Source organism: Hemitrygon akajei, chromosome 5, assembly GCF_048418815.1.
Source record: "Hemitrygon akajei chromosome 5, sHemAka1.3, whole genome shotgun sequence".
NCBI lineage: Eukaryota > Metazoa > Chordata > Chondrichthyes > Myliobatiformes > Dasyatidae > Hemitrygon > Hemitrygon akajei.
In genome coordinates, this window is record NC_133128.1 from 78,202,633 (window position 1) to 78,229,446 (window position 26,814).

The 26,814-nt window shown below is 39.3% G+C and overlaps 1 protein-coding gene across 1 annotated transcript; it reads right to left on the bottom strand.

Moving 5' to 3' along the window:
• LOC140727901 (histone-binding protein RBBP7) lies at window positions 1-26,814 on the bottom strand. Its single transcript, XM_073045840.1, has 12 exons — window positions 26,660-26,814; window positions 25,010-25,154; window positions 24,531-24,676; window positions 23,272-23,445; window positions 19,970-20,085; window positions 17,945-18,105; window positions 15,264-15,390; window positions 15,032-15,109; window positions 12,888-12,964; window positions 9,034-9,091; window positions 1,103-1,213; window positions 1-929 (listed from the first exon to the last, which is right to left on the bottom strand). Exons 1-12 carry the CDS (start codon window positions 26,682-26,684, stop codon window positions 861-863), a joined length of 1,287 nt encoding a protein of 428 aa, XP_072901941.1. The 5' UTR covers window positions 26,685-26,814; the 3' UTR covers window positions 1-860.

Genomic DNA, 26,814 nt, shown 5'->3' on the forward strand with positions numbered 1-26,814 from the left:
TTTTAGAAATTATTACAAAAAGTTTATTTTGTTTGTATATCCCTGCTCTACAATGTGCATAAAATGCATTTTTAAAAAATTATGAAGGAAAATACAGAACAAGCAAATTTCTACATAGGTTCATAACTGCATACATTCATATACACAAAGAGCCTCAAACACCAAGAAACCTACGCCACACATTACTTCTGAGGGCAGCAGTAGCAATTCTTCATTTGCTGAATTACTCAAAACATACAATATACACTGCAATTATTTAAATTATCAACATAATTGGTGTGCTCCAGCAACAAATGCTGTTTAGTTATTGGCAGTTTGTCCCACCACTGAATGCATGTGTAGTGGGCCTGGAGAGCATTGGACAAATGTAAGGCAAAGAATTCCAAGTACTATGTGCACTTTGGATAATCATTATTTTCCTGTCCCCAGAGTATAAGAATAATATTTCCTTGTAGATACTTCTTCAGCTCTAACACACTTCCACTGGAATTGAGACATGCATACGCCATTTCAATATCCTGCTGCCAATCACATTCCAGGGGCAAGCTAAATGACAAAACATACTGTGAGACTATACAATGTGCTTTAGACTTCAAGTAGCTATTAAGCTTTTATACATGCGATGAAATACAATCACGTACTATGCATAAATCAGGCTTTGCATTCTCAAAACACTTCCAAAATTTCTGTACGACACACTGAAAATAGCAGGAATTGCACGCCAGAATTTCCGCAAGTGCTTTTTATATACACAAGCCCCAGCACTTGACTTGAAAGGACCATTTGGAAAACTTGTATTAAGATGATCAGTCTGATTTTTCTCCCCCCAGACCTCCTAAAAATAGTTGGCAAATCTAGGCTTATGATCCTTGACTCTCTAATTCGGAGGCTGGTGTGTCAGGTTCCTCATCGTTGTAAATATTCTCAGCCTAAAAAGGCAAAGGAAAAATAAAGTCAATCTTGATACAAAACATTTGAAACGTATATAACCTAACCACAATAAAGCTATATAGCCATACTCCAAGTGCACTGAATGAATTTTATATTCTATGTATAATGTTGATACTTGGGCTGCAATTAATTCAGTAAGACCAACACTCACCATCTGCCAAACTTGCATAATATTATCTTCTGAAACAGAACAGATTACCCATGGTTCATTTGGATTCCAGGAGAAATCAGAAATCTTTGCAGTGTGGCCTCCATGAATAAACTGAAAGAGAGTGTTCATATGGTTGTTGAGGACGTTTTAGTTTACATTTAAGTTAGCACTCCACATTAAGAAATTCTCCTCTATGGAAAGTTATGTTTCTGATTTAAATGCACATCAAAAGAACATATTTTGAGAATGTTTGATGAGAAATAAATTATCCTGTTATTACAGACTTCATTTCTTTCAAATATATCATGGAATACAAATTGACCAATCACCTCATGTATTATTGTTTTGCATTTCATTTAGTGCAAACTCAAGTTCAAACATTAATACCAAATGAAGGGATCAAGAAATAGTAGGGCATCCAGCACCTCACACCTACTCTAACAAAAAAAAAATCACAACTGTTCTTTGACTTTAGCACCATTTGAATTCCATAAAAATCCAAAACTGGAAATTCATCCAATTGATAATCCTTAATTCTTGATACAAGTTACAAAAAAGGTTCTTTAATTCTACATGTTGAAAGTAGGCAGATTCAAATATACTATCTCAATCAATAAAGAAAACTTCTAATTTGTCATAACAAAGGCAGTACACATAGGATTCACAGCATAATCAGGACTATTTATTGTGAGACGGATACAATAACACAAAATAATGTCATTATCAATAGACAGTAGGTGCAGTAGGCCATTTGGCCCTTCTAGCCAGCACCGCCATTCACTGTGATCATGGCTGATCATACACAATCAGTACCCCGTTCCTGCCCTCTCCCCATATCCCTTGACCCCGCTATCTATAAGAGCTCTATCTAACTCTCTCTTGAATGCATCCCAGAGACTTGGCCTCCACTGCCTTCTGGGGCAGAGCATTCCACATATCCACTCTCTGGGTGAAAAAGTTTTTCCGCATCTCTGTTCAAAATGGCCTACCCCTTATTCTTAAACTGTGGCCTCTAGTTCTGGACTCACCCATCAGCGGGAACCTGCTTCCTGCCTCCAGTGTGTCCAATCCCTTAATAATCTTATGTTTCAATCAGATCCCCTCTCATCCTTCTAAATTCCAGTTTATACAAGTCCAGTCGCTCCAATCTTTCAACATATGACAGTCCCGCCATTCCGGGAATTAACCTTGTGAACCTACGCTGCACTCCCTCAATAGCAAGAATGTCCTTCCTCAAATTTGGAGACCAAAACTGCACACAATACTCCAGGTGGGGTCTCACCAGGGCCCTGTACAGCTGCAGGACCTCTTTACTCCTATACTCAATTCCTCTTGTTATAAAAGCCAGCATGCCATTAGCTTTCTTCACTGCCTGCTGTACCTGCATGCTTGCTTTCATTGACTGATGTACAAGAACACCTAGATCTCGTTGTACTTCCCCTTTTCCTAACTTGACTCCATTTAGATAGTAATCTGCCTTCCTGTTCTTGCCACCAAAGTGGATAACCTCACATTTATCCACATTAAACTGCATCTGCCATACATTTGCCCACTCACCCAACCTGTCCAAGTCACCCTGCATTCTCATAACATCCTGACATTTCACACTGCCACCCAGCTTTGTGTCATTAGCAAATTTGCTAATGTTACTTTTAATCCCTTCATCTAAATCATTAATGTATATTGTAAACAGCTGCGGTCCCAGCACCGAACCTTGCGGTACCCCACTGGTCACAGCCTGCCATTCTGAAAGAGATCCGTTAATCACTACTCTTTGTTTCCTGTCAGCCAGCCAATTTTCAATCCACGTCAGTACTCTGCCCCCAATACCATGTGCCCTAATTTTGCCCACTAATCTCCTATGTGGGACTTTATCAAAAGCTTTCTGGAAGTCCAGGTACACTACATCCACTGGCTCTCCCTTGTCCATTTTTATAGTTACATCCTCAAAAAACTCCAGAAGATTAGTCAAGCATGATTTTCCCTTCATAAATCCATGCTGACTCGGACTGATCCTTCTACTGCTATCCAAATGTGTTGTAATTTCCTCTTTTATAATTGACTCCAGCATCTTTCCCACCACTGACATCAGGCTAACTGGTCTATAATTCCGTTTTCCCTCTCCCTCCTTTCTTGAAAAGTGGGACAATATTGGCCACCCTCCAATCGGCAGGAACTGTTCCTGAATCTATAGAACACTGGAAAATGATTACCAATGCGTCCACGATTTCTAGAGCCACCTCTTTAAGTACCCTGGGATGCAGACCATCAGGTCCCGGGGACTTATCAGCCTTCAGACTCAACAATCTATCCAACACCGTTTCTTGCCTAATATAAATTTCCTTCAGTTCATCCTTTACCCTAGTTCCTTTGGCCACAATTACATCTGGGAGATTGTTTGTGTCTTCCCTAGTGAAGACAGATCCAAAGTACCTGTTCAACTCATCAGCCATTTCCTTGTTCCCCATAATAAATTCACCCGTTTCTGTCTTCAATGGCCCAATTTTGGTCTTAACTATTTTTTTGCTATTCACATACCTAAAGAAGCTTTTACTATCCTCCTTTATATTCTTGGCTAGTTTACCTTCGTACCTCATTTTTTCTTGGCGTATTGCCTTTTTTGTTATCTTCTGTTGCTCTTTAAAAGCTTCCCAGTCCTCCGGTTTCCCGCTCATCTTTGCTATGTTATATTTCTTCTCTTTTATTTTTATACTGCCCTTTACATCCCTCGTCAGCCACGGCCGCCCCTTACTCCCCTTAGGATCTTTCTTCCTCTTTGGAATGAACCGATCCTGCACCTTCTGCATTATTCCCAGAAATACCTGCCATTTTTGTTCCACTGTCTTCCCTGCTAGGGTTTTGTTCCATTGAACTTTGGCCAGCTCCTCCCTCATAGCTCCATAGTTCCTTTTGTTCAACTGTAATACTGACACATCCGATTTTCCCTTCTCCTTCTCAAATTGTAGGTTAAAACATATCATATTATGGTCACTACCTCCTAATGGTTCCTTTACCTCGAGGTCCCTGATCAAATCCGGTTCATTACACAACACTAAATCTAGAATTGCCTTCGCCCTGGTAGGCTCCAGTACAAGCTGTTCTAAGAATCCATCTCAGAGGCACTCCACAAACTCCCTCTCTTGGGGTCCAGTATCATTCTGATTCTCCCAGTCTATCTGCATGTTGAAATCCCCCATGACAACTGTATCATTACCTTTGCGACATGCCAATTTTAACCCTCATTCAACTTACACCCTACATCCAGACTGCTGTTTGGGGGCCTGTAGATAACTCCCATTAGGGTCTTTCTACCCTTAGAATTTCTCAGTTCTATCCATACTGACTCTACATCTCCAGATTCTATGTCCCCCCTCGCAAGGGACTGAGTATCATTCCTCACCAACAGAGCCACCCCACCCCCTCTGCCAGTCAGTCTGTCCTTTTGATAAGATGTATATCTTTGAATATTCATTTCCCAGGCCCTGTCCGTTTGAAGCCATGTCTGTTATTCCCACAACATCGTACTTGCCAATTTCCAACTGAGCCTCAAGCTCATCTACTTTATTCCTTATACTTCGTGCATTCATATATAATACTTTTAATTGGTACTCCCCTCTATTTTCATATCAATTCCTATTTCACTTGGCCATACTGTATGATCTCTTCTTGAGCTTTCTACTCCATTGATTCTGTTGTCCTTTTTAACTTTTCTTATTTTCACTTTCCCTTTAACTCCATCCTTATATTTCCAGTTCATCCCCCCCCCCCCCCCCCCCACTACTTAGTTTAAACACATCTGTGTTGCAGTGGGAAACCTGTCTGCCAGAATGCTGGTCCCCCGTCTATTAAGGTGCAACCCATCCCTTTTGTACAATTCATCCCTACCCCAAAACAGATCCCAGTGGTCCAAGAATGTAAATCCTTGCTTCCTGCACCAGTTCCTCAGCCACACATTCAGATCCATTATCTCCCTGTTCCTGCCCTCTCCAGCACAAGGAACTGGAAGCAAACCAGAGATAACCACCCTGGAAGTCCTGCTTTTCAGCCTTCTTCCGAGTTCTCTGAAGTCCCGCTGCAGAATGGCCTTCCTCTTCTTCCCAATGTCATTTGTGCCGACATGCACTACCACTTCCGGCTGTTCACTTTCACCCTTGAAGATTCCCTGCAATCGGTCCCTGATGTCCTGGATCCTAGCACCAGCAGGGCAACACACCATCCTTAAATCTCGCCTGTTGCCACAGAAACCCCTTTCCATACCTCTTACTATGGAGTCCCCTACTACCACGGCTCTTCCTGATGTCTGACTCCTCGGCTCTGCTTCTGCACCAATTTTCGGCTCGCAGACCTGTCCGCCTCTCAGACTGGCAGTATCTTCTGTCCTGACAGCTTCCAAGAAGGTGAACCTGTTTACGAGAGGTACATCCCCTGGGGTCTCCTGTACTTCAAGCATCCTTTCCTTCCTCATCGTCGTCCCCTTTCTCTCTTCCTGTATCCTCGGTGTAACAACCTCACCGTAGGTCCTGACCAGAAAACCCTCGTTTTCGCAGATAAACCTGAGGTCATCCAGTTCTTTCTTCAATGCTGCAACATGTTCCTTCAGAAGCTGAATCTGGACACACTTTCCACAGCTGTAGCATTATCATTTAGAAGGGATTTAAATAAGTATTTTAAACAGATGTGGACAGATGGGAAGAGATGGAGAAATAACTTCAGTTATGGATCCAGCATAGTCATTAAAGAACTGTTGAAGGAAAATCAATAAGGTTCTATTAAAGGCAAATTTCACTTGAATAAACTGCAATGAGTTTGTGAAGTAGAGGGTGAATGAGACCAATGCAACTGACTGTGTATGAATCTCCCTTGTTTGATACCGATAATAAAACTGGCAGCAAAATATAGTACAAGCCTAAATATAAAATTATCCATGCATAGAAAACAGTTTGAGGGGATGTCTAGATAATCAGACTAGACTGGTCCACAGTAGCTTCCCCTAAAGTTTAATATCAGGACCACTAATGTTTCTGACATAGATTCATGAAAAAGGCTTGGATGTGCCAAAAACATCACAGAAATTAGCAACGGGCTCATGATAAAATTCAATGCAGCAAGTTGAGATGTTCCACTTTGGCATACAGCCACTGAGAAACAATTGAAACTAAAATTGTAGAAAATCAAAGGAGCATTCTTCACAGCAAGTAAGTCAAGAGATTTGAGAGGGGTGCTTAAAATTACAAATAGGCTGAGACTGAATGAAGGAAGTGTTTCCTAAAGCTGAACAGATAATACAAATTTAAATTGAATGACAGAAGGCCGTCATGATAGTGTAACACTATCACAGCACACCGACCCGGTTCAATTCTGCCTTTATCTGTAAGAAGTTTTATGTTCTTCCCACGACAATGAGGATTTCTCCGAGTGCTCCAGTTCCCATCCACATTCTAATGGCATACAGGTTAGTAGGTCAATTGTTCACTTGGATGTAATTGGGTGTTGCAGACTCATTCGACCAGAAGGGCCCTGCTGTATCTAAATAAAACTGAAGTGATAACAAAACTAATTTAAAAATACAAGAACTCAATTGTAGTAAATTTCTCAGGGGCTTGGTCGAGCATAAAGGAAGCATGGAAAACAGGGCAGAGTGAGTTTAAAGGGAATATGGAAAATGGGCCCTGGCAAGTTTAAGGGAACATGGGAAACAATCTGGTGAGCTACAGTTGCAAGAAAAAGTTTGCGAACCCTTTGCAATTAGCTGGTTTTCTGACTTACTCATAAAATGTGGTCTGATATTCATCTAAGTCACAATAATAGAAAAACACTATCTTTCTAAACTAATAACACAAATAATTGTACTTGTTGTCAATACTGAGTACACCAGTTAAACAATCAGTTTAGATTCAAAAAAGTATGTGAACCTCTGGGATAATGCCTTCTACAAAAGTGTGGGTTGTAGAGGTACCCTGCCCTCTTTAAAAAAAGACATACAAAATCAGGTTACTAATAGAGCCTGTTCTTCTCAAGATCAAAACAACTTTCAGAGGACCTTTGAAGACTTGTAGAGATGTATACAGCTGGAGAAGGCTACAAAAGTATTACTAAAGACCTGAATGTTCATCAGTCCACAGTAAAAGAAATTGTCTACAAATGGAGGGAATTCAGTACTGTTGCTACTCTCCCTACAAGTGGGCGTCCTGCAAAGATCACACCAAGAGCATAACATGCAATGCTGAAGGAGGTGAAAAATAATCAAGGGTAACAGCAGAAGATAACAAATCTCTAGAACTTGCTAAAGAATCTATCCATGTGTCCACCATAAGAAAAACACTGAACAAAAATGGTGTTTATTGAAGGACACCATGAAGGAAACCAGCACTCTCCAAAAAAACATTGCTGCATATTTCAAGTTTGCAAAAGACCACCTGGGTGTTCCATAATGCTTCTGTAACAAAATCTGAACTTTTTGGCAGAAACGCACACCACTTTGTTTGAAGGAAGGAGCATCATGCTTTGGGGCTGCTTTGCTGCCTCAGTGCCTGAACAGCTTGCATTTGTTGAGGGAACAATGAATCCAAAATTGTATCAAAGACATTTTACAGGAGAATGTCAGAATAGTGGTCACCTGAAGCTTAAGAGAAGTTGGATGAAACAACAAGACAATGATTTGAAACACACGAGTAAATCTGCAGAATGGTTTAAAGAGAAAATGTGTGTTTTAGAATAGCCAGGCCAGAGTCCAGACCTTACCCCAATATGACCTGAAGGCAGCTATTCATGCAAGGTAACCCAAAAATATTGATGAATTGAAACAGTTCTGTATGGAGGAATAGTCTAAAATTTCTTGTCATTGTGTAAGTCTGATCAGCAGCTACAAGAGGTTCTACCAGTTAGTAAATACTTTTTCCAGCTTAGACTGTGAATGATTAAACAATGCATTCAATAAAGACATCAAAAGTACAATTGTTTGTGTGTTATTAGTTTAGGCAGATCGTGTTTGTCTATTATTGTGACTTAGATGAAGATCAAACCACATTTTATGAATAACTAATACAGAAAACCAGGTAAGTGTAAAGGGTTCACCCAGTTTTTCTTGCAACTGTTTATTTTCAAACCATTAAAGAATCAATTAGACTAATTTTTTTTGAACAGAGAATTTATAAGACTTCTAAAAACTTTCGATTTGCAAGAGCCCAAGTATTGACACCTAAAAGTCATTAATATTCTAAGGAACACAAAAGAAACTTCTTGTTCAGTAAAACTAGGGTATGGAACTTGGTAATGAGTTAAGTGGCTAGGCCAAAACTTCACTGATTTCAATAATGAGATAGAGAATTGTCATTGTGTTACTATACACAAAACGAACCAACTAAATGCAAACTATTTTTAAAGTAAGAAACTCAGGAGAAGCCCAAGATGGCTCATCCATTTAGGCTGAGAATAATAACAGTTGAACTGTCTCTTTTGCATTGTGCCAATCTTCAGAGTCATTAAAAATGAAGGAACTAAAGGCAGCTCCTTTTGTTAGTCATTTATCATGTCTACTAGGCAAAACAGTGAAGCTATCTGTTACAAAATGAAAGAGTAAATCTACAGAATGCAATTTTTACTTTTTTCTGTGTATGCCCACAAGACTTGCGTTTTCACTTCACCAGGTTGATGAATTATTTTGTATCATGCTATAATGGTGCTGGAACACTGCAGGCTAGTAGTTGCTATGATGTCCATTTGGGCGGGATGCTATAAATAATGAAAAGGATGATACCAAAGTTTAGAAAGAAAAGCAGATTGGTCAAATGGACAGCCACATTACAGATACATTTGGCCCACTCAAGTGAAAAGCATTTTGCTTTAATATGCAAAATAAGGAAAGACAACAGAAACTGAATGATATTTCAAAAGTAAATATTCCTAATTATTAATGTTATACCTAAACCTACCAGTAGTTCTGGAGGTCCATCTTCTGCATCTTCCGCTGATTGCTCCTCACCAATTTTGCTACATGAATAACATACAAATAAAAAAGATACACATGAATTAGCAGAGTTAAAATGCTACAGGGAGAAAAAAAAGAGGCAGATGGCCAGGGTGGAGCACAAACATCTGTAAATATCAAAGAGGCTGAACAGCCCATTTCTGAACTAGGCACTTCAATTCTGCGCACAAGAATAAAACCAGAGGAAGCAAGACAAGCACACACATCTCAGAATGTAGTACATAAAAGTCACAAAACCTCTACAAAATTGATAAAAAGTTCTTAAAAGGACAAGGAAGAGATCACATCTCATTTATGCAAACTTTTTATATTTAATGTGGAGTATCTGTCTGCATTCAGCATCATCAATTAGAAAACATTCTCTTTATTCAAAAGCATAAGGGTCACACATATCCATGCTCAACTCCTTTCATCATAATTTTCCATTTGCTACAATCTATCTACAACCATCTGCTTTTGACCACAAATAACTAAGCTACAGTATTTTAGCATCTACAGCACTCTTGGATTAATAAATAGTGTCACCAAGTTGCTTATATAGAAAGAAGCTAGGGTCTGTTGAATATGTCCCCCAGGTGGAAGGAACAATACAATTTCAACAACATCCATACTTTATAGTACCTATCAAAACCAACAAGTTAACTCTAATTCTACATATTCCTAATTTTGGCAACTTGTTGAGTACTTTTTTGGAAGCTGAATTAAGTAACAGCCATTAACATTTGCACAACTGTCATGATTGGCTCTTTCACAAAATTCAATTTCAAAGGCTTTTCTTTACAAATTTTTGAATACATATTCGTTCAAGTACTTGGTTGATACCCGATTAAAGATTCTGGTAACCGCTCATAACCTACCCAGTGTTTCCAACGCCTGTTTACCCTTACTCATCTCTCCCCTTCTACCCTTTATCAATACTACAAATTGCCCCCTAATTTATTAATACTACCACAATGCTAGATATATTTGCTGCTGGAAAAAACCTGGAAGCTGGCAAAATGAAAAGGCAAGATGAAGTGTGGTGACTTTGTGTGAAACTCCCATCAAGCATTCCTATTTAGAACTGTTGAAATCTACAGCCAGACACCGCAGTAAGCAATTCTCAAATAATTTAAACAAATTAGCTATCTTCAGAACTGAGACTTGGGACTGCAGAGCACCCAGAGAGCAAGTGCAGCAGATGGAAGCTCAGGAAGTCTCCATTATCCCATTAGGGCCTAGGCTGCCCTAAGGCCCCCTCTCCCAACTATCCTACTGGCTAATGTAGTTGCTACAAATTAAAGCTGAAGACAGAGCAAGATTCTAATACCAGAGGAACAATAAGGACTGTTGCTTATTTTGTTTCAGATACATTATTCACCCCAGCACTCCAGCCTGAGGGCTTCACATTCTGATGCACGGACAGGACATAGTGTAACATAACAATTGAATTGGCAGTGTTTGCTTCATGATGAACTCATCATGGTGCTGTCTCAGCTCCTACTCCCCTGACCTGGAACATCTGACAATCAAATATATTCCATTCTTTCTGCCAAGTTCTTTGTCATCATCCTGGTTGCAGTGAAAATTCTACCCCTGGCAAAAGTCAAGCTGGCACTGAAGGAGCTGAACTCCACGATCAAGTCATGAGACAGCATACCACAATGCCTTTCCAATCACTGTGGAGGTACCTCAACCAGGCCAGCTTTGAAAAAGTCTTTAACAAACTACCAGTATGTTACCTGTGGATCCAGAGGAGCCAACACACACGAACTGTTACATCACCATCAAAAATGCTCACCATGCTATCCCACTCCCACACTTTGGCAGGTCCAACCACCTGAATATTACTTCAACTCCAAGCATTTAGGCAGAGACAGAGGACTGCAGAAAGCAGGTGAGGATCACAAAGGTATGGTCAAAGGAAACAGCAGAGTGCTTACAGAACTGTTTTGAATCGGTGGACTGCACCATATTCAAGGATTCTCCTTCAGACCTGAATACATATTCCAGTCATCAGCGATTTCATAAAGACCTATGTAGATGACTATGCATATTCAAGGGCATACTGAATATGCTCAAACAAGAAGCCCTGGATAAACCATGAGATCCACTGTAAGCGGAGGGCCAAATCTGTGACAATTAAGACCAGCAATCTAGATAAGTCATTTGGAAGGCAGTTGTGAGAGGGAAAGGGAAGTTGCCTGCAGAGCTACAAGTGGATGCACATCAGCTGTGGCAGGGCTCACACGCCATTACTTCCTAATGAGCTCAATGCCTTTTATGCACACTTTAAAGGGAGAATAAAACTACACCTGTGCAAATCCCCACACCATCTAGCAAACCTGTGATCAATCTCAGGCCTTACAAAGTTCAGGAGGGTGATCCTTTGCTGATATACCTGACAGGATACTGAAAATCTATGCCGACCAATTGAATATTCAAGAACATCTTCAACCCCTTACTGCTACAGTCAGAGGCTCCAATCTCCTTCAAATGGGCACTGGTCATATCAATGCCCAAGAGGAGCTTCATGAGCTGCTTCAATGACCATCACCCTGTAGAATTCACATCAACTACAATGAAGTGCTTTGAGAGGCCACTATTAGGACCTGCAGCACATCCAGATCTGAGTCTGAAGGAACTAGACCCTCTGTAATTTCCCTACCACAACAGGTCTACACAGCACACAATCTTACTCGCTCCCCACTCGGCTTTAGACCACAATCCCAACATATTTATTTTTATTGACTACTTTGGTATTCAGCACATCCTCCCATCAGTACTAACCAATAAGCTGAAAACCTGGGCCTCTGAACCCCTCTCCACACCTGCAAACCTGACTTCCTTAACTTGAGAACCAGTCAGTGCGAATCGGAAATACCATCTTCTTCTCCCTGACAATCAATACAAGTGCATCTGCAAGGATGCATGCTCAGCCCACCCTCTCTGCACTCATGACTGTGTGTCTAGGCACAGCTCATACACCATTTATTACTTTCACCTGACAACACTATTAATGGCAGATACTGAAGGAGTGTACAGGAGTGAGATAGATCAGCTGGTTAAATGGTGTCCCAACACCAACCTTGCACTTACCATCAGCAAGGTCAAGGAATTAGTTGTAGACTTAGGAATGGGAAGTCACGAGAACATACACCAGTACTCTGAGGTGATCAACAGTGGGAAGCATAAGCAGCTTCAAGTTCCAGGGTGTCAACATCTCAAAAGTATTTATCCTCAGCCTAGAACACTGCTGCAATCACAAAGGCATGCCAGCAGCTATATTTCTAAAGTAGTACAATGGAATACTAAAGCAGTTTGAGGAAATTTACTACGGCACCAAAGCAGAAAATTTCTATAGTTGTTCAGTGAAATGCATTCTGCCTGGTACGATGACTCCAATGCACATGATCAAGAGGGTGCAGAGCGTTGCAGATTCAGACAGTTCTAAATGGCTCAACCCACTGCACCATCAAGGGCATCTTTAGAAGGTGGTGCCTCAAGAAGGCAGCATCCACCATTGGAGACCTTCACTATCCAGGACATGCCCTCTTTTCATTACTACAATAGAGGAAGTAGTACAGTAGTCTGAACACCCACATTCAAGGTTTTAGGAACACCTTCTTCCCCTCAGCTATCAGATTTCTGAATGGTTCGTGAACAGTACCACTATTCCTCTTTTGCACTATTAAAAGTTTTGTAACTAAGTGATTTTTAAATCTTACAATGTACCACTCCTATAAAACAAACTTCACAATATGTATGAGTGACACTGAACCTGATTCTGATTCACACTGGAAAAGTATGTCTCCTCACCTTAAATCCCAAACATTGAGACGACGATCTGTACCACTGGAAGCAAGAATAGTTTCATTATGTGGAGACCACTGGACCTACAAAATAAATCAATTTTAGCATCACCTGTAGTCTTTAGTGAGTAGGATAGCAAGGATTGTGGGAAAAGGACTTGAAAAGGAAGCAGTTATTAGTGCTATGTATACTATACCAAAAAATCTTCGAAAATCCATAGCCGTATACAAAAACGTGAATGGTTTATTTCCCCCCCGTCCACAAATATCTGGCAAATTACAACTATAAACAAGAACAAAGCTGGAACTTAATGTTAACATTCAATGATAATTGCTATACATCCCTTCTACTGTATGGTTCTTGAAAAAACTGCACAACCCTAATATTACCTCAGTATAGCAACATTATGACCACTTTCCACTACAACAAAGTCAGCATCTACTACAATTCCATTTGTGTATTTTTTTTAAAAAAATAGGTCACTCGAGTCTGACTGCTCGAAACAATTAATGTTTCAGACCAAAAAAAGCGTAACTGACCTAAAACATTAACCATATCACTGCATCAACATGACTCCCAGTGTTGAGCATTTTCAGCATCTGAGGTTCTTATTTCTACGTTTTGTAGATTCCAGATTGCCGCATTCCTCTGCCTGGACAATATATACTCAAACTCACAGCAGGTGACAATGAGAAAAAGACTACATAGATTGCATAGAGTACTTTCGAAATGTTGCAGTGTTACTAGCCCACTGTATTGTATTGGGCTCACAAAAGAATTATCTGGGAATGGCTGAAAAGTCTGTTACAACTTAGCAGAGACAGCATCACAGCAGCCTTATTTCTACATTTCATGATCCTACCAGACTAATGTTGGGGTCATCTGCCATGACAGGCCATATGTAGCTGAAAGATTTCATCTTTTAAGTAATAAGTTAATAAAGATATACAAGATAGTTGATTAAGAGATCAATGTACCTGCAGCATCAGTTATGTTGCTATTTGCCTACAAGACCACTGATTACTCGCATATAGCCGTTACAGAATAAATGCAGAGATTGTAAGGAATGTCATTAAAAAAGATAAAGCATAAATACAGAAGTCTGAGGTCCAAATTCTAGTGTTCACTTTCACAAACGTAAGCCTGCCAATACTGAAGTAATCTAAAAGCTTGTGGCAGGAAATAGAAAAAGTTAAACTTCAGGAATTCTTAAACAAGTGTCAATGTACATCAAATTTTTATGCAGAATAAGGTCAAAGTCCTGAGATAACAAAGGTATGGATGAGGGTTTCAACACAGATGATTTTTAAGTCGAGGCAATAAAGGTAGAAATGGAACATTTGTTGATAACAGTGCTAGAAGTTTACAATGGAGTCAAACATCAGGTCATTGCTGTGAGCAATCTGGCTGTGCATCAGAATTAGCAGGTAAAGGAAAGGGATCAGCAATGGTAAAGTTAGATATATCTAAATGCAATGTTTTTAGTCTTTCAAATGGTGGAGGAAACTTCTGCTGTTTAAGCAAGCAGGACAAACCAAACGAATTCTACCAATACAAGCAGAGATGTTCTGCATTTCAGATCATATGCACGATATATAAAGGTAACATTTTGCACCTTACTAGCTTTGAGAACTTATATGTATTTAAAGGAAATGAAAGGATGCAATGCAAATTTTATGCCAAAGCAGAGGCAGCTTATTTGCTGATAAATTGTAGTACCTCATTTCTCAAGTCATTTCCTATTACATTATAAAAATATTTTTGCATACATAGCTTAACACACAGCTGAGGCTTCAACAAGTGCAAATAAATATGAACAATTTGCAATTTAGAAATTGAAAGGAAGAGGACTTAACCTTTAAGGTGATGGATAAATTCATTTGCTGTACAAAATTTCAAATGCTTAACATTCTTAAAGATTGACTGATGAACAAACCCCTTAATCTACAAGTAGAGAATGATTCTTAAAGTCACCTTGGCATTTTTATTCCAATAGGATCCTTATATTTCCTATCACTTTATGGATAAAAGCAAGAACATATGAATAAAACTCTGGAAAACCTGCAAACAAAACCCGTGCTTTATGTAGCCCAATTTGATCAAGAAACAAGTATGTAGTTTCTAACTTATAAAAACCTAAAGCTCCTCACCTGGAAGATCTCATCCTTGTGTGATTCAAAGGAATGAAGTTTTAATTTAAGATTTCGAAGATCCCATAATGCCACCGTCTAGGTACAAAATACAAGTCAAAACCATATCTTGGATAGATGGTCATAATACTGATAATATTGCATTTGTTCAAAAGAATCTTAACTTACAGAAGCACTTGAGAAGAAGTACAGAAAATTGCAACATAAACTAGACAGAAACAAAAATTTTGACCTTGTCAGCGGAGCCAGTTGCCAGGATAAATTCACTATATGGGTTGAAAGACAAGCAGTTGACTTCAGCTGTATGCGCATCCACAGAATGGCTTGGCTTTGAAGTATTATTTGACCTCGTATCCCAGCTGGAAAACAAAACTTGAGTTTTAGTGAGAAATAAAATGAAAATCGACAATTTCTGTGCTGTTACAAAATAACACAAAGCAATTTTTCTTCACCACACTGAGATTTTTGCAATAGTGTACACAGGGCAAGTTTATATCTTTGTAGATAATGTGCTGACCAAGGGCATTTGAAGTTTAGCCCAATTGATCACTTACGATCTTTAATTTTATACACTTTAGTTGAGGCTAAGGATGTGAGTAGATTCAAGTCCTTAGACTCAAATCCTATTTGAGTTAGCTGTTTGAACAAACTTATAAGATTCTTCTATGACTGAAAAATCAAAAATTCTTATTCCTATGTGATGACTTGTATTGAAAAGCTAACACACTACAAAGGGGTTGAGACACCACGATTTAGTCACTTACTAGCACTCACATAAAAAACAGCCAAGCAAAATGCTAGCCTTTTAGAGGGTATAGTGTAGGCATTATTGAAAAACAACTCATCAAGTTGCAAACAAAATAATGAAGACTGGTTTCTATAAAATTCTCATTATCACAGTAGAACATGCATTGCATAGTACTGTAGAAAACCAGAAAGATTGGCAAATATTAATGTATTTGGGACAATACCGTCCACAAGTCCTTAAGATAATAAAACATAGGAGCAGAATTAAGCCATTCAACCCATCGAGTCTTCTCTGCCAATCCATCATGATTGATTTCCTATCCCTCTCAACCCCATTCTCCTGTCTCTCTCTGCAACCTTTAACGCACATGTTAATCAACAACCTATCAAATTCTGATTTAAATATACCTGATGACTAATGCTCTCCAGCCTTCTGTGGCAACTGAAAATCAATTTTTCCAAATTGATGTCAGATTCACCAACATCTGGCTAAAGAAATTCCTCATTTCTATTCTAGCTGCATGTCCCTCTATTGAGGCTGTACCCTCAGGACATAGACTCCCCCACTATAAGAAATATCCTCTCCACATCCACTCTATATAGGCCTTCCAATATTCAATAGGTTTCAGTAAGATCCCCTTCGTTCTTCTAAACTCCAGCGTACAGGCCCAATACTATCAAATGCTATGCACATGTTAACCCTTACATTCCCAGAATTACTTTTGTGTACATCCTTTGGACCCTCTTCACTGCCAACATATCGTTTCCAAGATAGGATCCCAAAACTGCTCACAATACTCCAGTGTGGTCTAACCATTACCTCATAAAGCCACAGCATCACACACTTGCTTTTATATTCTAATCCTCTTGAAACGAAGGCTAACAATGCATTTGCCTTTTGAACCACCCCTCAACCTGCAAGTTAACATTCAGGGAATCCTGCACAAGGACTCCAAATCCTTTGCACTTCAGATTTCCGAATTTTCTCCTCATTTAGAAAATAGTCTACACCTTTATTCCTCCTACCTAAATGCACGACCAAATACTTCCCTACACACCATCTGCCAATTCTTTACCCATTCTCCTAATCTGTATACAGATGCTCCTGCAGACTCCCTGCTTCTTCAACACTACCTGCCCCTCCACCTAGCTTCCTATCATCTGCAAACAGCTGTGTGTGCGTGAGTGCGCACACACACACACACACACACAATACTGATTAATTGGGACAAGTCAGGACCAATACATTTTGGTCCAATTAATCAAAGTTCCATGGAAAGAGTTAAAAAGGTATAAAAAAAGATAAACTATTTAACTGAGCAACAAATGATGTATTTAAATGGAATACAGAACAAATTAGAACACTACTGATACAATACTATAAAACTGTATTAGTTACTAATAGTTATCAACAGAGGAATTGATCGAGTGTACATGGCTGTATTCTTTTGATTAAATAAACAAAATCAGTGCAGACACCTGGTGCAGATAATGAACTGCCTTCATACAATCCTTTGGATGACTGTATTCTTCAAATGTCCATTTTCATTGAAACATTCAAGATACTTTCAAATTCTTCATAGTTCCTAACTTTATATAGTGAAATCAATTCATTTTCACTCCTGGCTGCTTCTGCCACCTCCAAGCCTGAATACTTGAAACCGCAAGGAACAAAACAGTTGTGAATTGTCTTACCACTTATTTCCTCGGCAACTATCAGTGACATAATCATTGCTTTTTGAACACAGACACAACTGACACTATATAAAAATATGATTGCTCTAAGCAGTGTACTGTCGAACTGCTACACAAGTGCACGCAACAAGTGCAAGAAACTGCTCGGCAACGACCTCATGTCCCAACTAAGTGCCATTGTGTGCCAAATAAATGAAGGGAATCCAGATTATTTTCTTGATTTTCTGGTCTTTAATAGTTACCACATATTGGTGGTTGCCCTGATTAACGGTTGGCCCATCAACTGGCAGGAGGTGTGGTGATAGTTGTGAGTGTGCGCATGCATTTCTTTGTTTTAGAAAAAATATTGGGAATATAACCCTTAATATTAACTAATACCTCTGATCCACAGGAAGTAACATTAATCTTTCCCATTGCTTCAATGGTTATAGTATAGCTTTAGTCAAAAATTAGCATTTATGCTGTACTCACATCATTAGTTTCTGGTCATCAGCCACTGATCCAAACAAGGATTCATGCAGTAAATGCCAGGATACATCTTCTACAACTGCAGTGTGACCTGTAAATATCGTTTTAGCATCAACTATCTTTCCTTCTTTTGGACCTGCGCTGATGTCCCAAAGACAGATTGTCTGTGGAAAAATAAACAAGTTAAATTATTACTAACACCATTTTGGATAAAACGATTCTCAATATGAAAACCTAATGTTATCATAATTTTTAATTGTTTTAAAGATTAATGTATAGTATAATAACCATGCTAAAACAGCAATAATCAAAGTTTTTAATTCTTTTATTCGACTGCCATTTACAACTAATCATGTTTAAATATTTAAAAACATAGAAAACCTACGGCACAGTACAGGCCCTTTGGCCCACAAAGCTGTGCTGAACATGTCCTTACCTTAGAATGACCTAGGCTTACCCATAGCTCTCTATTTTTCTAAGCTCCATGTACCTATCAAGGATTCTCTTAAAAGACCCTATCATTTTTGCCTCGACCACCACCGTTGGCAGCCCATTCCACACACTCACCACTCCCCGTATAAAAAACTTACCCAACATCTCCTCTGTATCTACTTCCAAGTACCTTAAAGCTATGCCCTGGGAAAAAGCCTCTGACCATCTACACGATCAACGCCTCTCATTATCTTGTACACCTCTATCAGGTCACCTCTCATCCTCAGTCACTCCAAGGAGAAAAGGCTGAGTTCATTCAACCTATTCTCATAAGGCATGCTCCCCAATCCAGGCAACATCCTTGTAAATCTCCTCTGCATCCTTTCTATGGTTCCTCTGCATCCTTCCTGTAGTGAGGCAACCAGAATTGAGCACAGTACTCCAAGTGGGGTCTGACCAAGGTCCTACATAGCTGCAACATTACCGCTCAGCTTTTAAAATCAATCCCACAGTTGATGAAGGCCAATGCACTTTATGCCTTCTTAACCACTGAATCAACCTGCACAGCAGCTTTGAGCATCCTATGGACTCGGACCCCCAAGATCCCTCCGATTCGCCACACTCTCAAGAGTAATACCATTAATGCTATATTCTGCCATCATATTTGACCTACCAATATGAACTACCTCACACTTATCTGGGTTGAACTCTACCTGCCACCTCTCAGCCCAGTTTTGCATCCAATCAATATCCTGCTGTAACCTCTAACAGCCCTCCACACTATCCGTTACACACCCAACCTTTGTGTCATTAGCAATTTACTAACCTATCCCCCCACTTCCTCATCCAGGTCATTTTTAAAAATCACAAAGAGTAAGGGTCCCAGAACAGATTCTTGAGGCACGCCACTGGTCTCCGACCTCCATGCAGAATATGACCCATCTATAGCCACTCTTTGCCTTCTGCAGGCAAACCAGTTCTGGATCCACAAAGCTATGTCCCCTTGGATCCCATGCCTCATTACTTTCTCAGTAAGCCCCGCATGGAGTATCTTGTAAAATGCCTTGCTGAAATCCATATAAACTACATCTACGGCTCTACCTTCATCAATGTGTTTAGTCACATCCTCAAAAAAATTCAATTAGGCTCGTAAGGCACGACCTGCCTTTGACAAAAGCCATGCTGACTATTCCTAATCATATTATGCCTCTCACTGGCCTATAATTTCCTGGCCTATCTCTACTCCCTTTCTTGAATAAGGGAACAACATCCACAACCCTCTAATCCTCCGGAACCTCTCCCATCCTCATTGACGGTGCAAAAATCATCACCAGAGGCTCAGCAATCTCCTCCGGTTCCATACACACTTTTCCACTGTCTCACTTGATTGGTCCTATTCGGTCACGTCTTATCCTCTTGTTCTTCACATACATGTAGAATGTCTTGAGATTTTCCTTAAACCTGTCTGCCAAGGCCTTCTCATGGCCCCTTCTGGCTCTATATTCATCCTTCCTGCTAGCCTTATGTTGTGCAAAATGTTTGCGCTACAGTTGCTCACACTCATTTGATCAAGCAATGAAACATCATGGTACCTACGTGATCATCTGAAGCACTAAGAAGATGTCCACTTAAATTTGGGTTCCAGGAGAGGCCATATCCTTCTTTTTGGTGACCACGTAGCCGCAGATCAGGATTACACTCACCACTCGGATCTGGCAAAACAAACCAAAGCAGAAGTCAGCTTATTATAATAATCCATCATTAAACTCATGCTTGACCTTACTTCTGAATATATTGTACACACCACCACAGAAACAAATAGATTTTGGATTATAGCAGCAAAAGTGTAAGAGAATCAAACAAGGCTTATTTACACCACCTGTCTCCATAGCAATCTGGGGATCTTGAAAGGCCTTTACTTCGAGAAAAAGATTTCCAGAGTTCAGCTGCCTTTGGCAACTATTAATGAAAATATGCAGCTGTGTCTTGACACCAAAAACAGCTTGCATCCTATGGAAAAATGTACAGTTGATGTTTCAGTCTGAAACCCTCCGGCAGGAACATCAACTGTACATTTTTCCACAGATGCTGCCTGGCCTGCTGATTTCCTCCAGCATTTTCTGTGCTGCTTGGATTTCCAGTATCTGCAGACTTTCTCTTGTTTGTGATTAACTTGAACAAACAAGCTTTTGAGCAGATACCCATTGCTTATAAATTGCACCCTGGTCACTTGAGAGAAAAGCATTCAACTCAGATGCAGAGCAGGTTCTTAAGCATTATTGATACCAAGTAGAAATAACCATACGACAACAATGCACATTTACTGACTGCAATGTTGTCGTTAACACATTCATTTTAAAAGTTTGGCAATGTACAAACTTTTCTAGTTTGAAGTGCTGCTTGTATCTATTCAGGACAGTCAAAAAATGTAGATTTATCATTAAGTCTGTTTCTACATGTTTCATTTGTTTTAGGAGAAAACAATGGCTTCATTAACTCAGACTCACAGAATGGCTATAACAGAGGAGGCCAATCAGCCTTGGCCACAGTATCTCTCTACTGGAGCATCTTACACGTTCCAGCCCCTTTCTCCTCCAAAATGTTCCCTACCATATCTAGTCCCACTTGATGGTCACAATGAATTTGCCTCCAACATTTTAATAACACTCGATATCACAGAGACTTTTTTCACGTCACTCGAAATAATATTCTCTTTTATATCTGTGGCCTCTAGCACTGGACAGAGTTCAGAGAAGTACTAGACTCATTCTAGGTCTGCAGGGTATGCTCAGCCTAAGTAGACAGAGAATGAGAGGTGACATGCTGAAAGTTTTCAAAATCATTAAGGGTATAAGTAAGGTGGAGACTAGTTAAAGGGAGATTTCAGACCAACACCAGGAAGCTTTTCTTTACTCTGAGAGTTGTAGACACATGGAACAAACTACCTAGTTGTTTAGAGACTTTCAAATCTAAACTTGATAGTTATTTCAAACACACTATGTGAATAGGAAATTGGCAAGCTTTGTTGGGCCAAATGGCCTGTTCTTTCAAAAACTTTCTAATGTTCCATTTACAGGAATAGGAGTCTCAGGATCTCACCATCCAGACCACCCATTGAATATATTTCTATGAAGCCTTACCTTCAAAAGAAAATCCCAGATTTTCTAATATGACAACACATCTATATTAAGTTCAGCAAACTTGTTCAAAGATTAACCTATTGTGTCTCACAATTACAGTGGATTACATTTAAATGGGCTATTGGTTAATTAGGGCAGCAGCTTATTTGGGACAACTCTGAAAAAACGAAGAAAATAGCCAGCATTCTCTTCGTTTGGGACATCTCCGTAGAATTGGGACAGGAAACTTGCTAATGCTATATAGCATCAGTCATGCCCACTCGTGTGACGGTTAAACACTACACAGTACTTACAGCAGACCGTTTTTAAATAGTAGCAGTTGTGTGTGTTCAAAAACCAGTGATTCTTGACACTGATAGTTGGTGAGAAATGAGCTCAAAGACAATTCAGAACTGCTTTGCTCACTACGGTTTCAAGCACTTCGGCCTGGAGATGCCAGAAAGTGCTGGGAATGAAAATGAAACAATTTCACTACTTCAAACTAGAAATTAAGAATTTCAAGGCAACAACAATTAGCTTAAATGTTACAATTAAAATGTAGATTTGGAGAATGCAGATGTGCAAAGCATTGCAAGATGGCGGTCTTTTATCTGCACTGATTTGTTCATTTATAGGCAATCAAAAGAACGTGGCAGTGCTTATTTGGGCCTTAATGCACTGGATCCAGTGTGTTCCTATTAACCAGAATCCACTGTATTTCCTCTTTCAATCTTATGTTGGAAACTTCTCTGCTGAAGGCAAATGCAGAAGGTATTACTTAGTCCCTTATACCTGCATTGAGTATCCATTTGCAAGTTCTCATTTTTGTCCTTAAGTTCCTCCATGTATAATCCTTTCAGTATACACCTATAGATTGAACTACCGTAGATTCCGGATTTTAAGCCGCTACTTTTTTCCCACATTTTGAACAGCTTTGAACTTTGCGGCCTTTAATCCAGAGCGGCTAATACATGATTTTTTTCATGCCGCCTCGTAAACATTTTGCCTCATAACAGTAGACCAATAAAATTGATGAGTAGTTCACAGAGGTCCAATGAAATTGTACGATAAATCAAGCGCACTTTCACAATTAAATTATTGTAAATCAGTCATTTGTACTCACCCTCATCAACATGGAAAACACTCGAAGCATTGTGCTGCCTTATGGCAGTTACTTAGTTTATAATATTTTCGCTTAGTAATTCATTTTCTAGTTAAAGTTAGAAGAGTTTTAACTATATTTGTTTTCTGTACTACATCGCGGGATGCTATGACGTCACACCCGGTTTCGCGGTGTCTTGTGGGAAAAATGCCGTTTGCGATAAACGGAAAGGTGGGAGGGAGCACATTACGCGAGTGGCTTTGGATCTGAGCGAACGCTGCTTTTAAGTTAAAGGCGATCAATAACTTTTCCTGGTAGGCTGCAGTATATATATTTTTTACCAGTCGTTAGGAGATATTGGAATGTTGTTCAGTAAAGAAGTATACGCAACGTATATTTAAAAGTAGCCGCGTTACGGGCACGGTTCGAAAAAAAGCATTTGCAATATGTATTTGTTTTTGTTACCATATGGATTTAATTAAAAGTTAAAAAATCCTCACGTGTAATATCTTTCTGTGTAAATATCTCATATTACAACGTGGGACACCTGCGGCCGAAAATCCGGTGCGGCCTTTACAATTAAAAAATTGATTTTCTTTCTAAAATTAGAGCCAGCGGCTTTTAATCAGGTGCGCTCTGTAGTCCAGAATCTACGGTAAGTGACTAATATTCCTTACCTGGTTTAGATGGATGTTTGGTGTAATCAAAGACAAGCACATCAGAGGTTGGAGTTTTGGTGGCAATAATGCATGGATTTTGTGGCATATAACGTGCTCTATTCACTTCACCTTCATGATTGATCTTAATTTCTATTTCTATTTTTCCACTTACAGACCCAAATCCACCAAATTCTGAAAAATTAAAAATAACATTATGACAAAGTTTATACTTACTGACAAAAGTACGAGCAAATTATGACATAAGGGAGCTATCATCTGTTGGGAAAACTGTTCACAATTGTTTCTTGGAAATTCTTAATCAGAAGTTTTTGGAGAAGGAAACAAGTTGGAAAGCATTCCCATCAAACATTTCTAACTTAATGACAGCTCTCCCTAATAAAAAATTGTAAATTTACAATACTAAGGCAAAAGTAAGGTTTAGTACCATTTATAGCTCATACTTTTACTAGCACCACAGTAAACTAGCTGCTTTACTAGGTGAAAAAAACTAGGTGCATTGTCCTTTAGACAATGGATCAAATGCAAATGGGAATGTTTGCAGCAGCAAAATTCATACTTGAAATAAAAGTGGCTAATTGAAATTAAACTGGCTAATTTTAAAACAATTCCACTGTTAACAAACTCAGTTTATAATATCATGCTTTGTACAATAAATTTACAAACTTATATCTTTATAAAACTTACAAAATGAAAAAGCAAACGGAGCACCTTCTTCCCCCCCCCCCCCCACTTGTGGCAAAGTACATAAAGATATTTTGTACGCATCCCAGAAGTAGTTAACACAAAACAATCAGTGAATATATGCTACACCCCAATAAAAATTCAGATATGGCGAGAAAATTTGAATTATCAAATTACTTCAGTCCAAGTTCAACTTGATCTGGGTAGTTCGTAGAATTCATCTAAATTTTCATGCATTAAATTGCTCACCCAGAGTGATATTCACAATTTCATGACACAAAACATGATCAAGTGAGTTTAGCAGTAGCATGACTCTGGTGTGAGAAATTCAGAGGAATAATTCTCGATAATATAGCCTACGAAAAGGGATGAACACAAAATGACTTTGGATAAAATTGTTTGAGAATTATGCTTCAGTCAAAATGTCTAGATTGCACACTGGATTGTCAGAGGACATTACTACAGATGCAAACGTATAGAGATGAGATCAGTATCTGATAGCTTTACCTCACAATTCAGACATGGAATACAGAATGAAACAAATACCAAAGAAGCAATAACACATTAGAACATACCTCCCTTCTCACTATCATAGTGAGAAGCATCAAACTGAGCGTCATCATTGGGGATCTGGACACTTGCAATAACTAAATGGTTCTGTTCATCAGACGTATGTGTCCCTAACACCAAACGGTGAATACTGTAATCTTTCCCTTCAGGCCTGCACAAAACAATGTTTTAAATAAAGATTGAAATGGGGATCAATCAGCATAAAATCCACATGGAGAAATATATTAATTGTAATGCATCTTTAAAAGTGGACTGATTTTCAATTCACTTTATATAATTTCTACCATGACAACTCAGATCCCCATCATAAATCTCCAACTTTTAGAATGCAAGCAAAGGCAATGCAATTTGAATTACAATTTTTGAAAGGTGATATTCTCTACAAATCAAAGTTGAGACATACAATGCTATTAAGAATAAAAAAGTAATATTTTACATAGTAAAAAATATAAAAAATAAAATTTTTGACAAAAAATTAATTTACCTGGTAACATCAGGTAGCCACTGTACAGTAAGACTTGGCCATTCTAATGCATGAGTCATAACTAGGTCATATAAAAATGGAGTATTCTTCTTCCATATTTTATATTCTTCATTGATCACACGCTCCTCCACTGCATCGTCATAAACTGAAAGAACCGTTTATTATTTTCAGTCAAGTTTTCCCTCATAAAATAAAAATCACCACAAAGGTACAAAAAAGATTTAGATGGTTCATGTAACATTTAACAAAGACAATTTTATGGCTCAAAAAGGCATGTAACTATAAATAAATGATTTAATACAAAAGTTGCTTTTTATGGGTTACATTTTGTAGTGTTCAAAGTCTTGATGAATTTCTTCTGAAACTTTCCCTCTCCCCCCTTACTTTTCAAAACAACTGTTACTGCATGTGGACTTTGACAACAGCTAAATTCTCAGTCATTCTTGTCTCTAAAATGTAATGCTTGCCTAACATTACGTAGTGATGAGCAGAATTTTGCTCAACTGGCATACTGGATGAGAAAAAAATTCCTTATAAAATATTGGGAATAAAGAGGCTTCAAGCTGTAATTCAGCCTTTTATGACAACTGCCTGAGAATAAATATTTGTGAAACTGAGACAAATTACTGATCATTTCCCCTTTTCCTTTAGTATGAACCATAATTTTATTTCAGTAATGTTCCTCTGACAAACATCTTCAGTCAAGAAACATTAAGGACTATAAAACACATCACTGTTAAATAGTTTTCTAAACAGTTTCAGTGCCGGAAATTAGAATGCAGACAAAACATCAGAATCTATATATTCAAAATCACATACTTCTAATACCCTCAGTTTCACCTCATATAATCCCCAGCACAGTGAGACTCTTCCCCTTATTGTTAAATATTCAGTGGTCCGGATCCACAAACATACAAACCATGACAAGTCCTAAAGTGTTTAGAAACTTATTCTGCATAATATTTGGCATACTTCCCTCATTACAAATGACAATATCTCTGATTTCTTTCGTCCAAATTCAAGAAAAGCTCTTTATACATGGAACCACTTCGGTCTCAGCCACTGCAGACCCGCACGTCATGTTACACGAAAGGCTCCCACACACGGAATACAACTGGGACTATCAACTACTTAATAAAGCATGCAAAATAGAGTTAAAGTGAGAAAACTGCAATTTTACTGCTCAGTGTTTGGGTGAAATTCACGAACACACACAACCGAGTGAAACCCACTGAACAAATGTAGTTCGTGTTAATGTTCCACACTGGCCTCTTGCCTACTTGACCCACAGCAGACCCTCAGTTCTATTCCCTCTACTCCCTATCCCTTGTCAGCTTTGTGCCAAACGCAAATGCAGCGTGACCACTTAAAACTATGGGCTCGACAAACTCCTCAGGCCACCAGATTGTACGGCCTTCCTCACCCGGCTACAACTGCGACACTGGTGCGATAAGTTGGACTGCAGCCACCCCTTCCTAACCTACTTTTCCCGCGCAACTCACACCCGGACGTGTTGCGGGCGCCGGCTGCCGAGTTAGGCCTCCTCTCCCCCCCGCCTTTTGCCCCGGAATTTAGCGCCGTTGGGCCCAACAGCCTTATGCGACACTGCTCGGATCGAGCTGTTTGCGGGGCACCTGAGGCAAAACTCACCCTCTTTATCCGCCATTCTCACCATGCGGAACGGAGGCTGCTGCCGCTCGCCCTTTCTTTACAATTTGTTTTCAAAAATGCGAGGAAACAATCAAGCCCGCTCGCGCGCAATTGAGCCACCGACCCCGTGCCACAGTCCCTGCCCTCCGCGCATG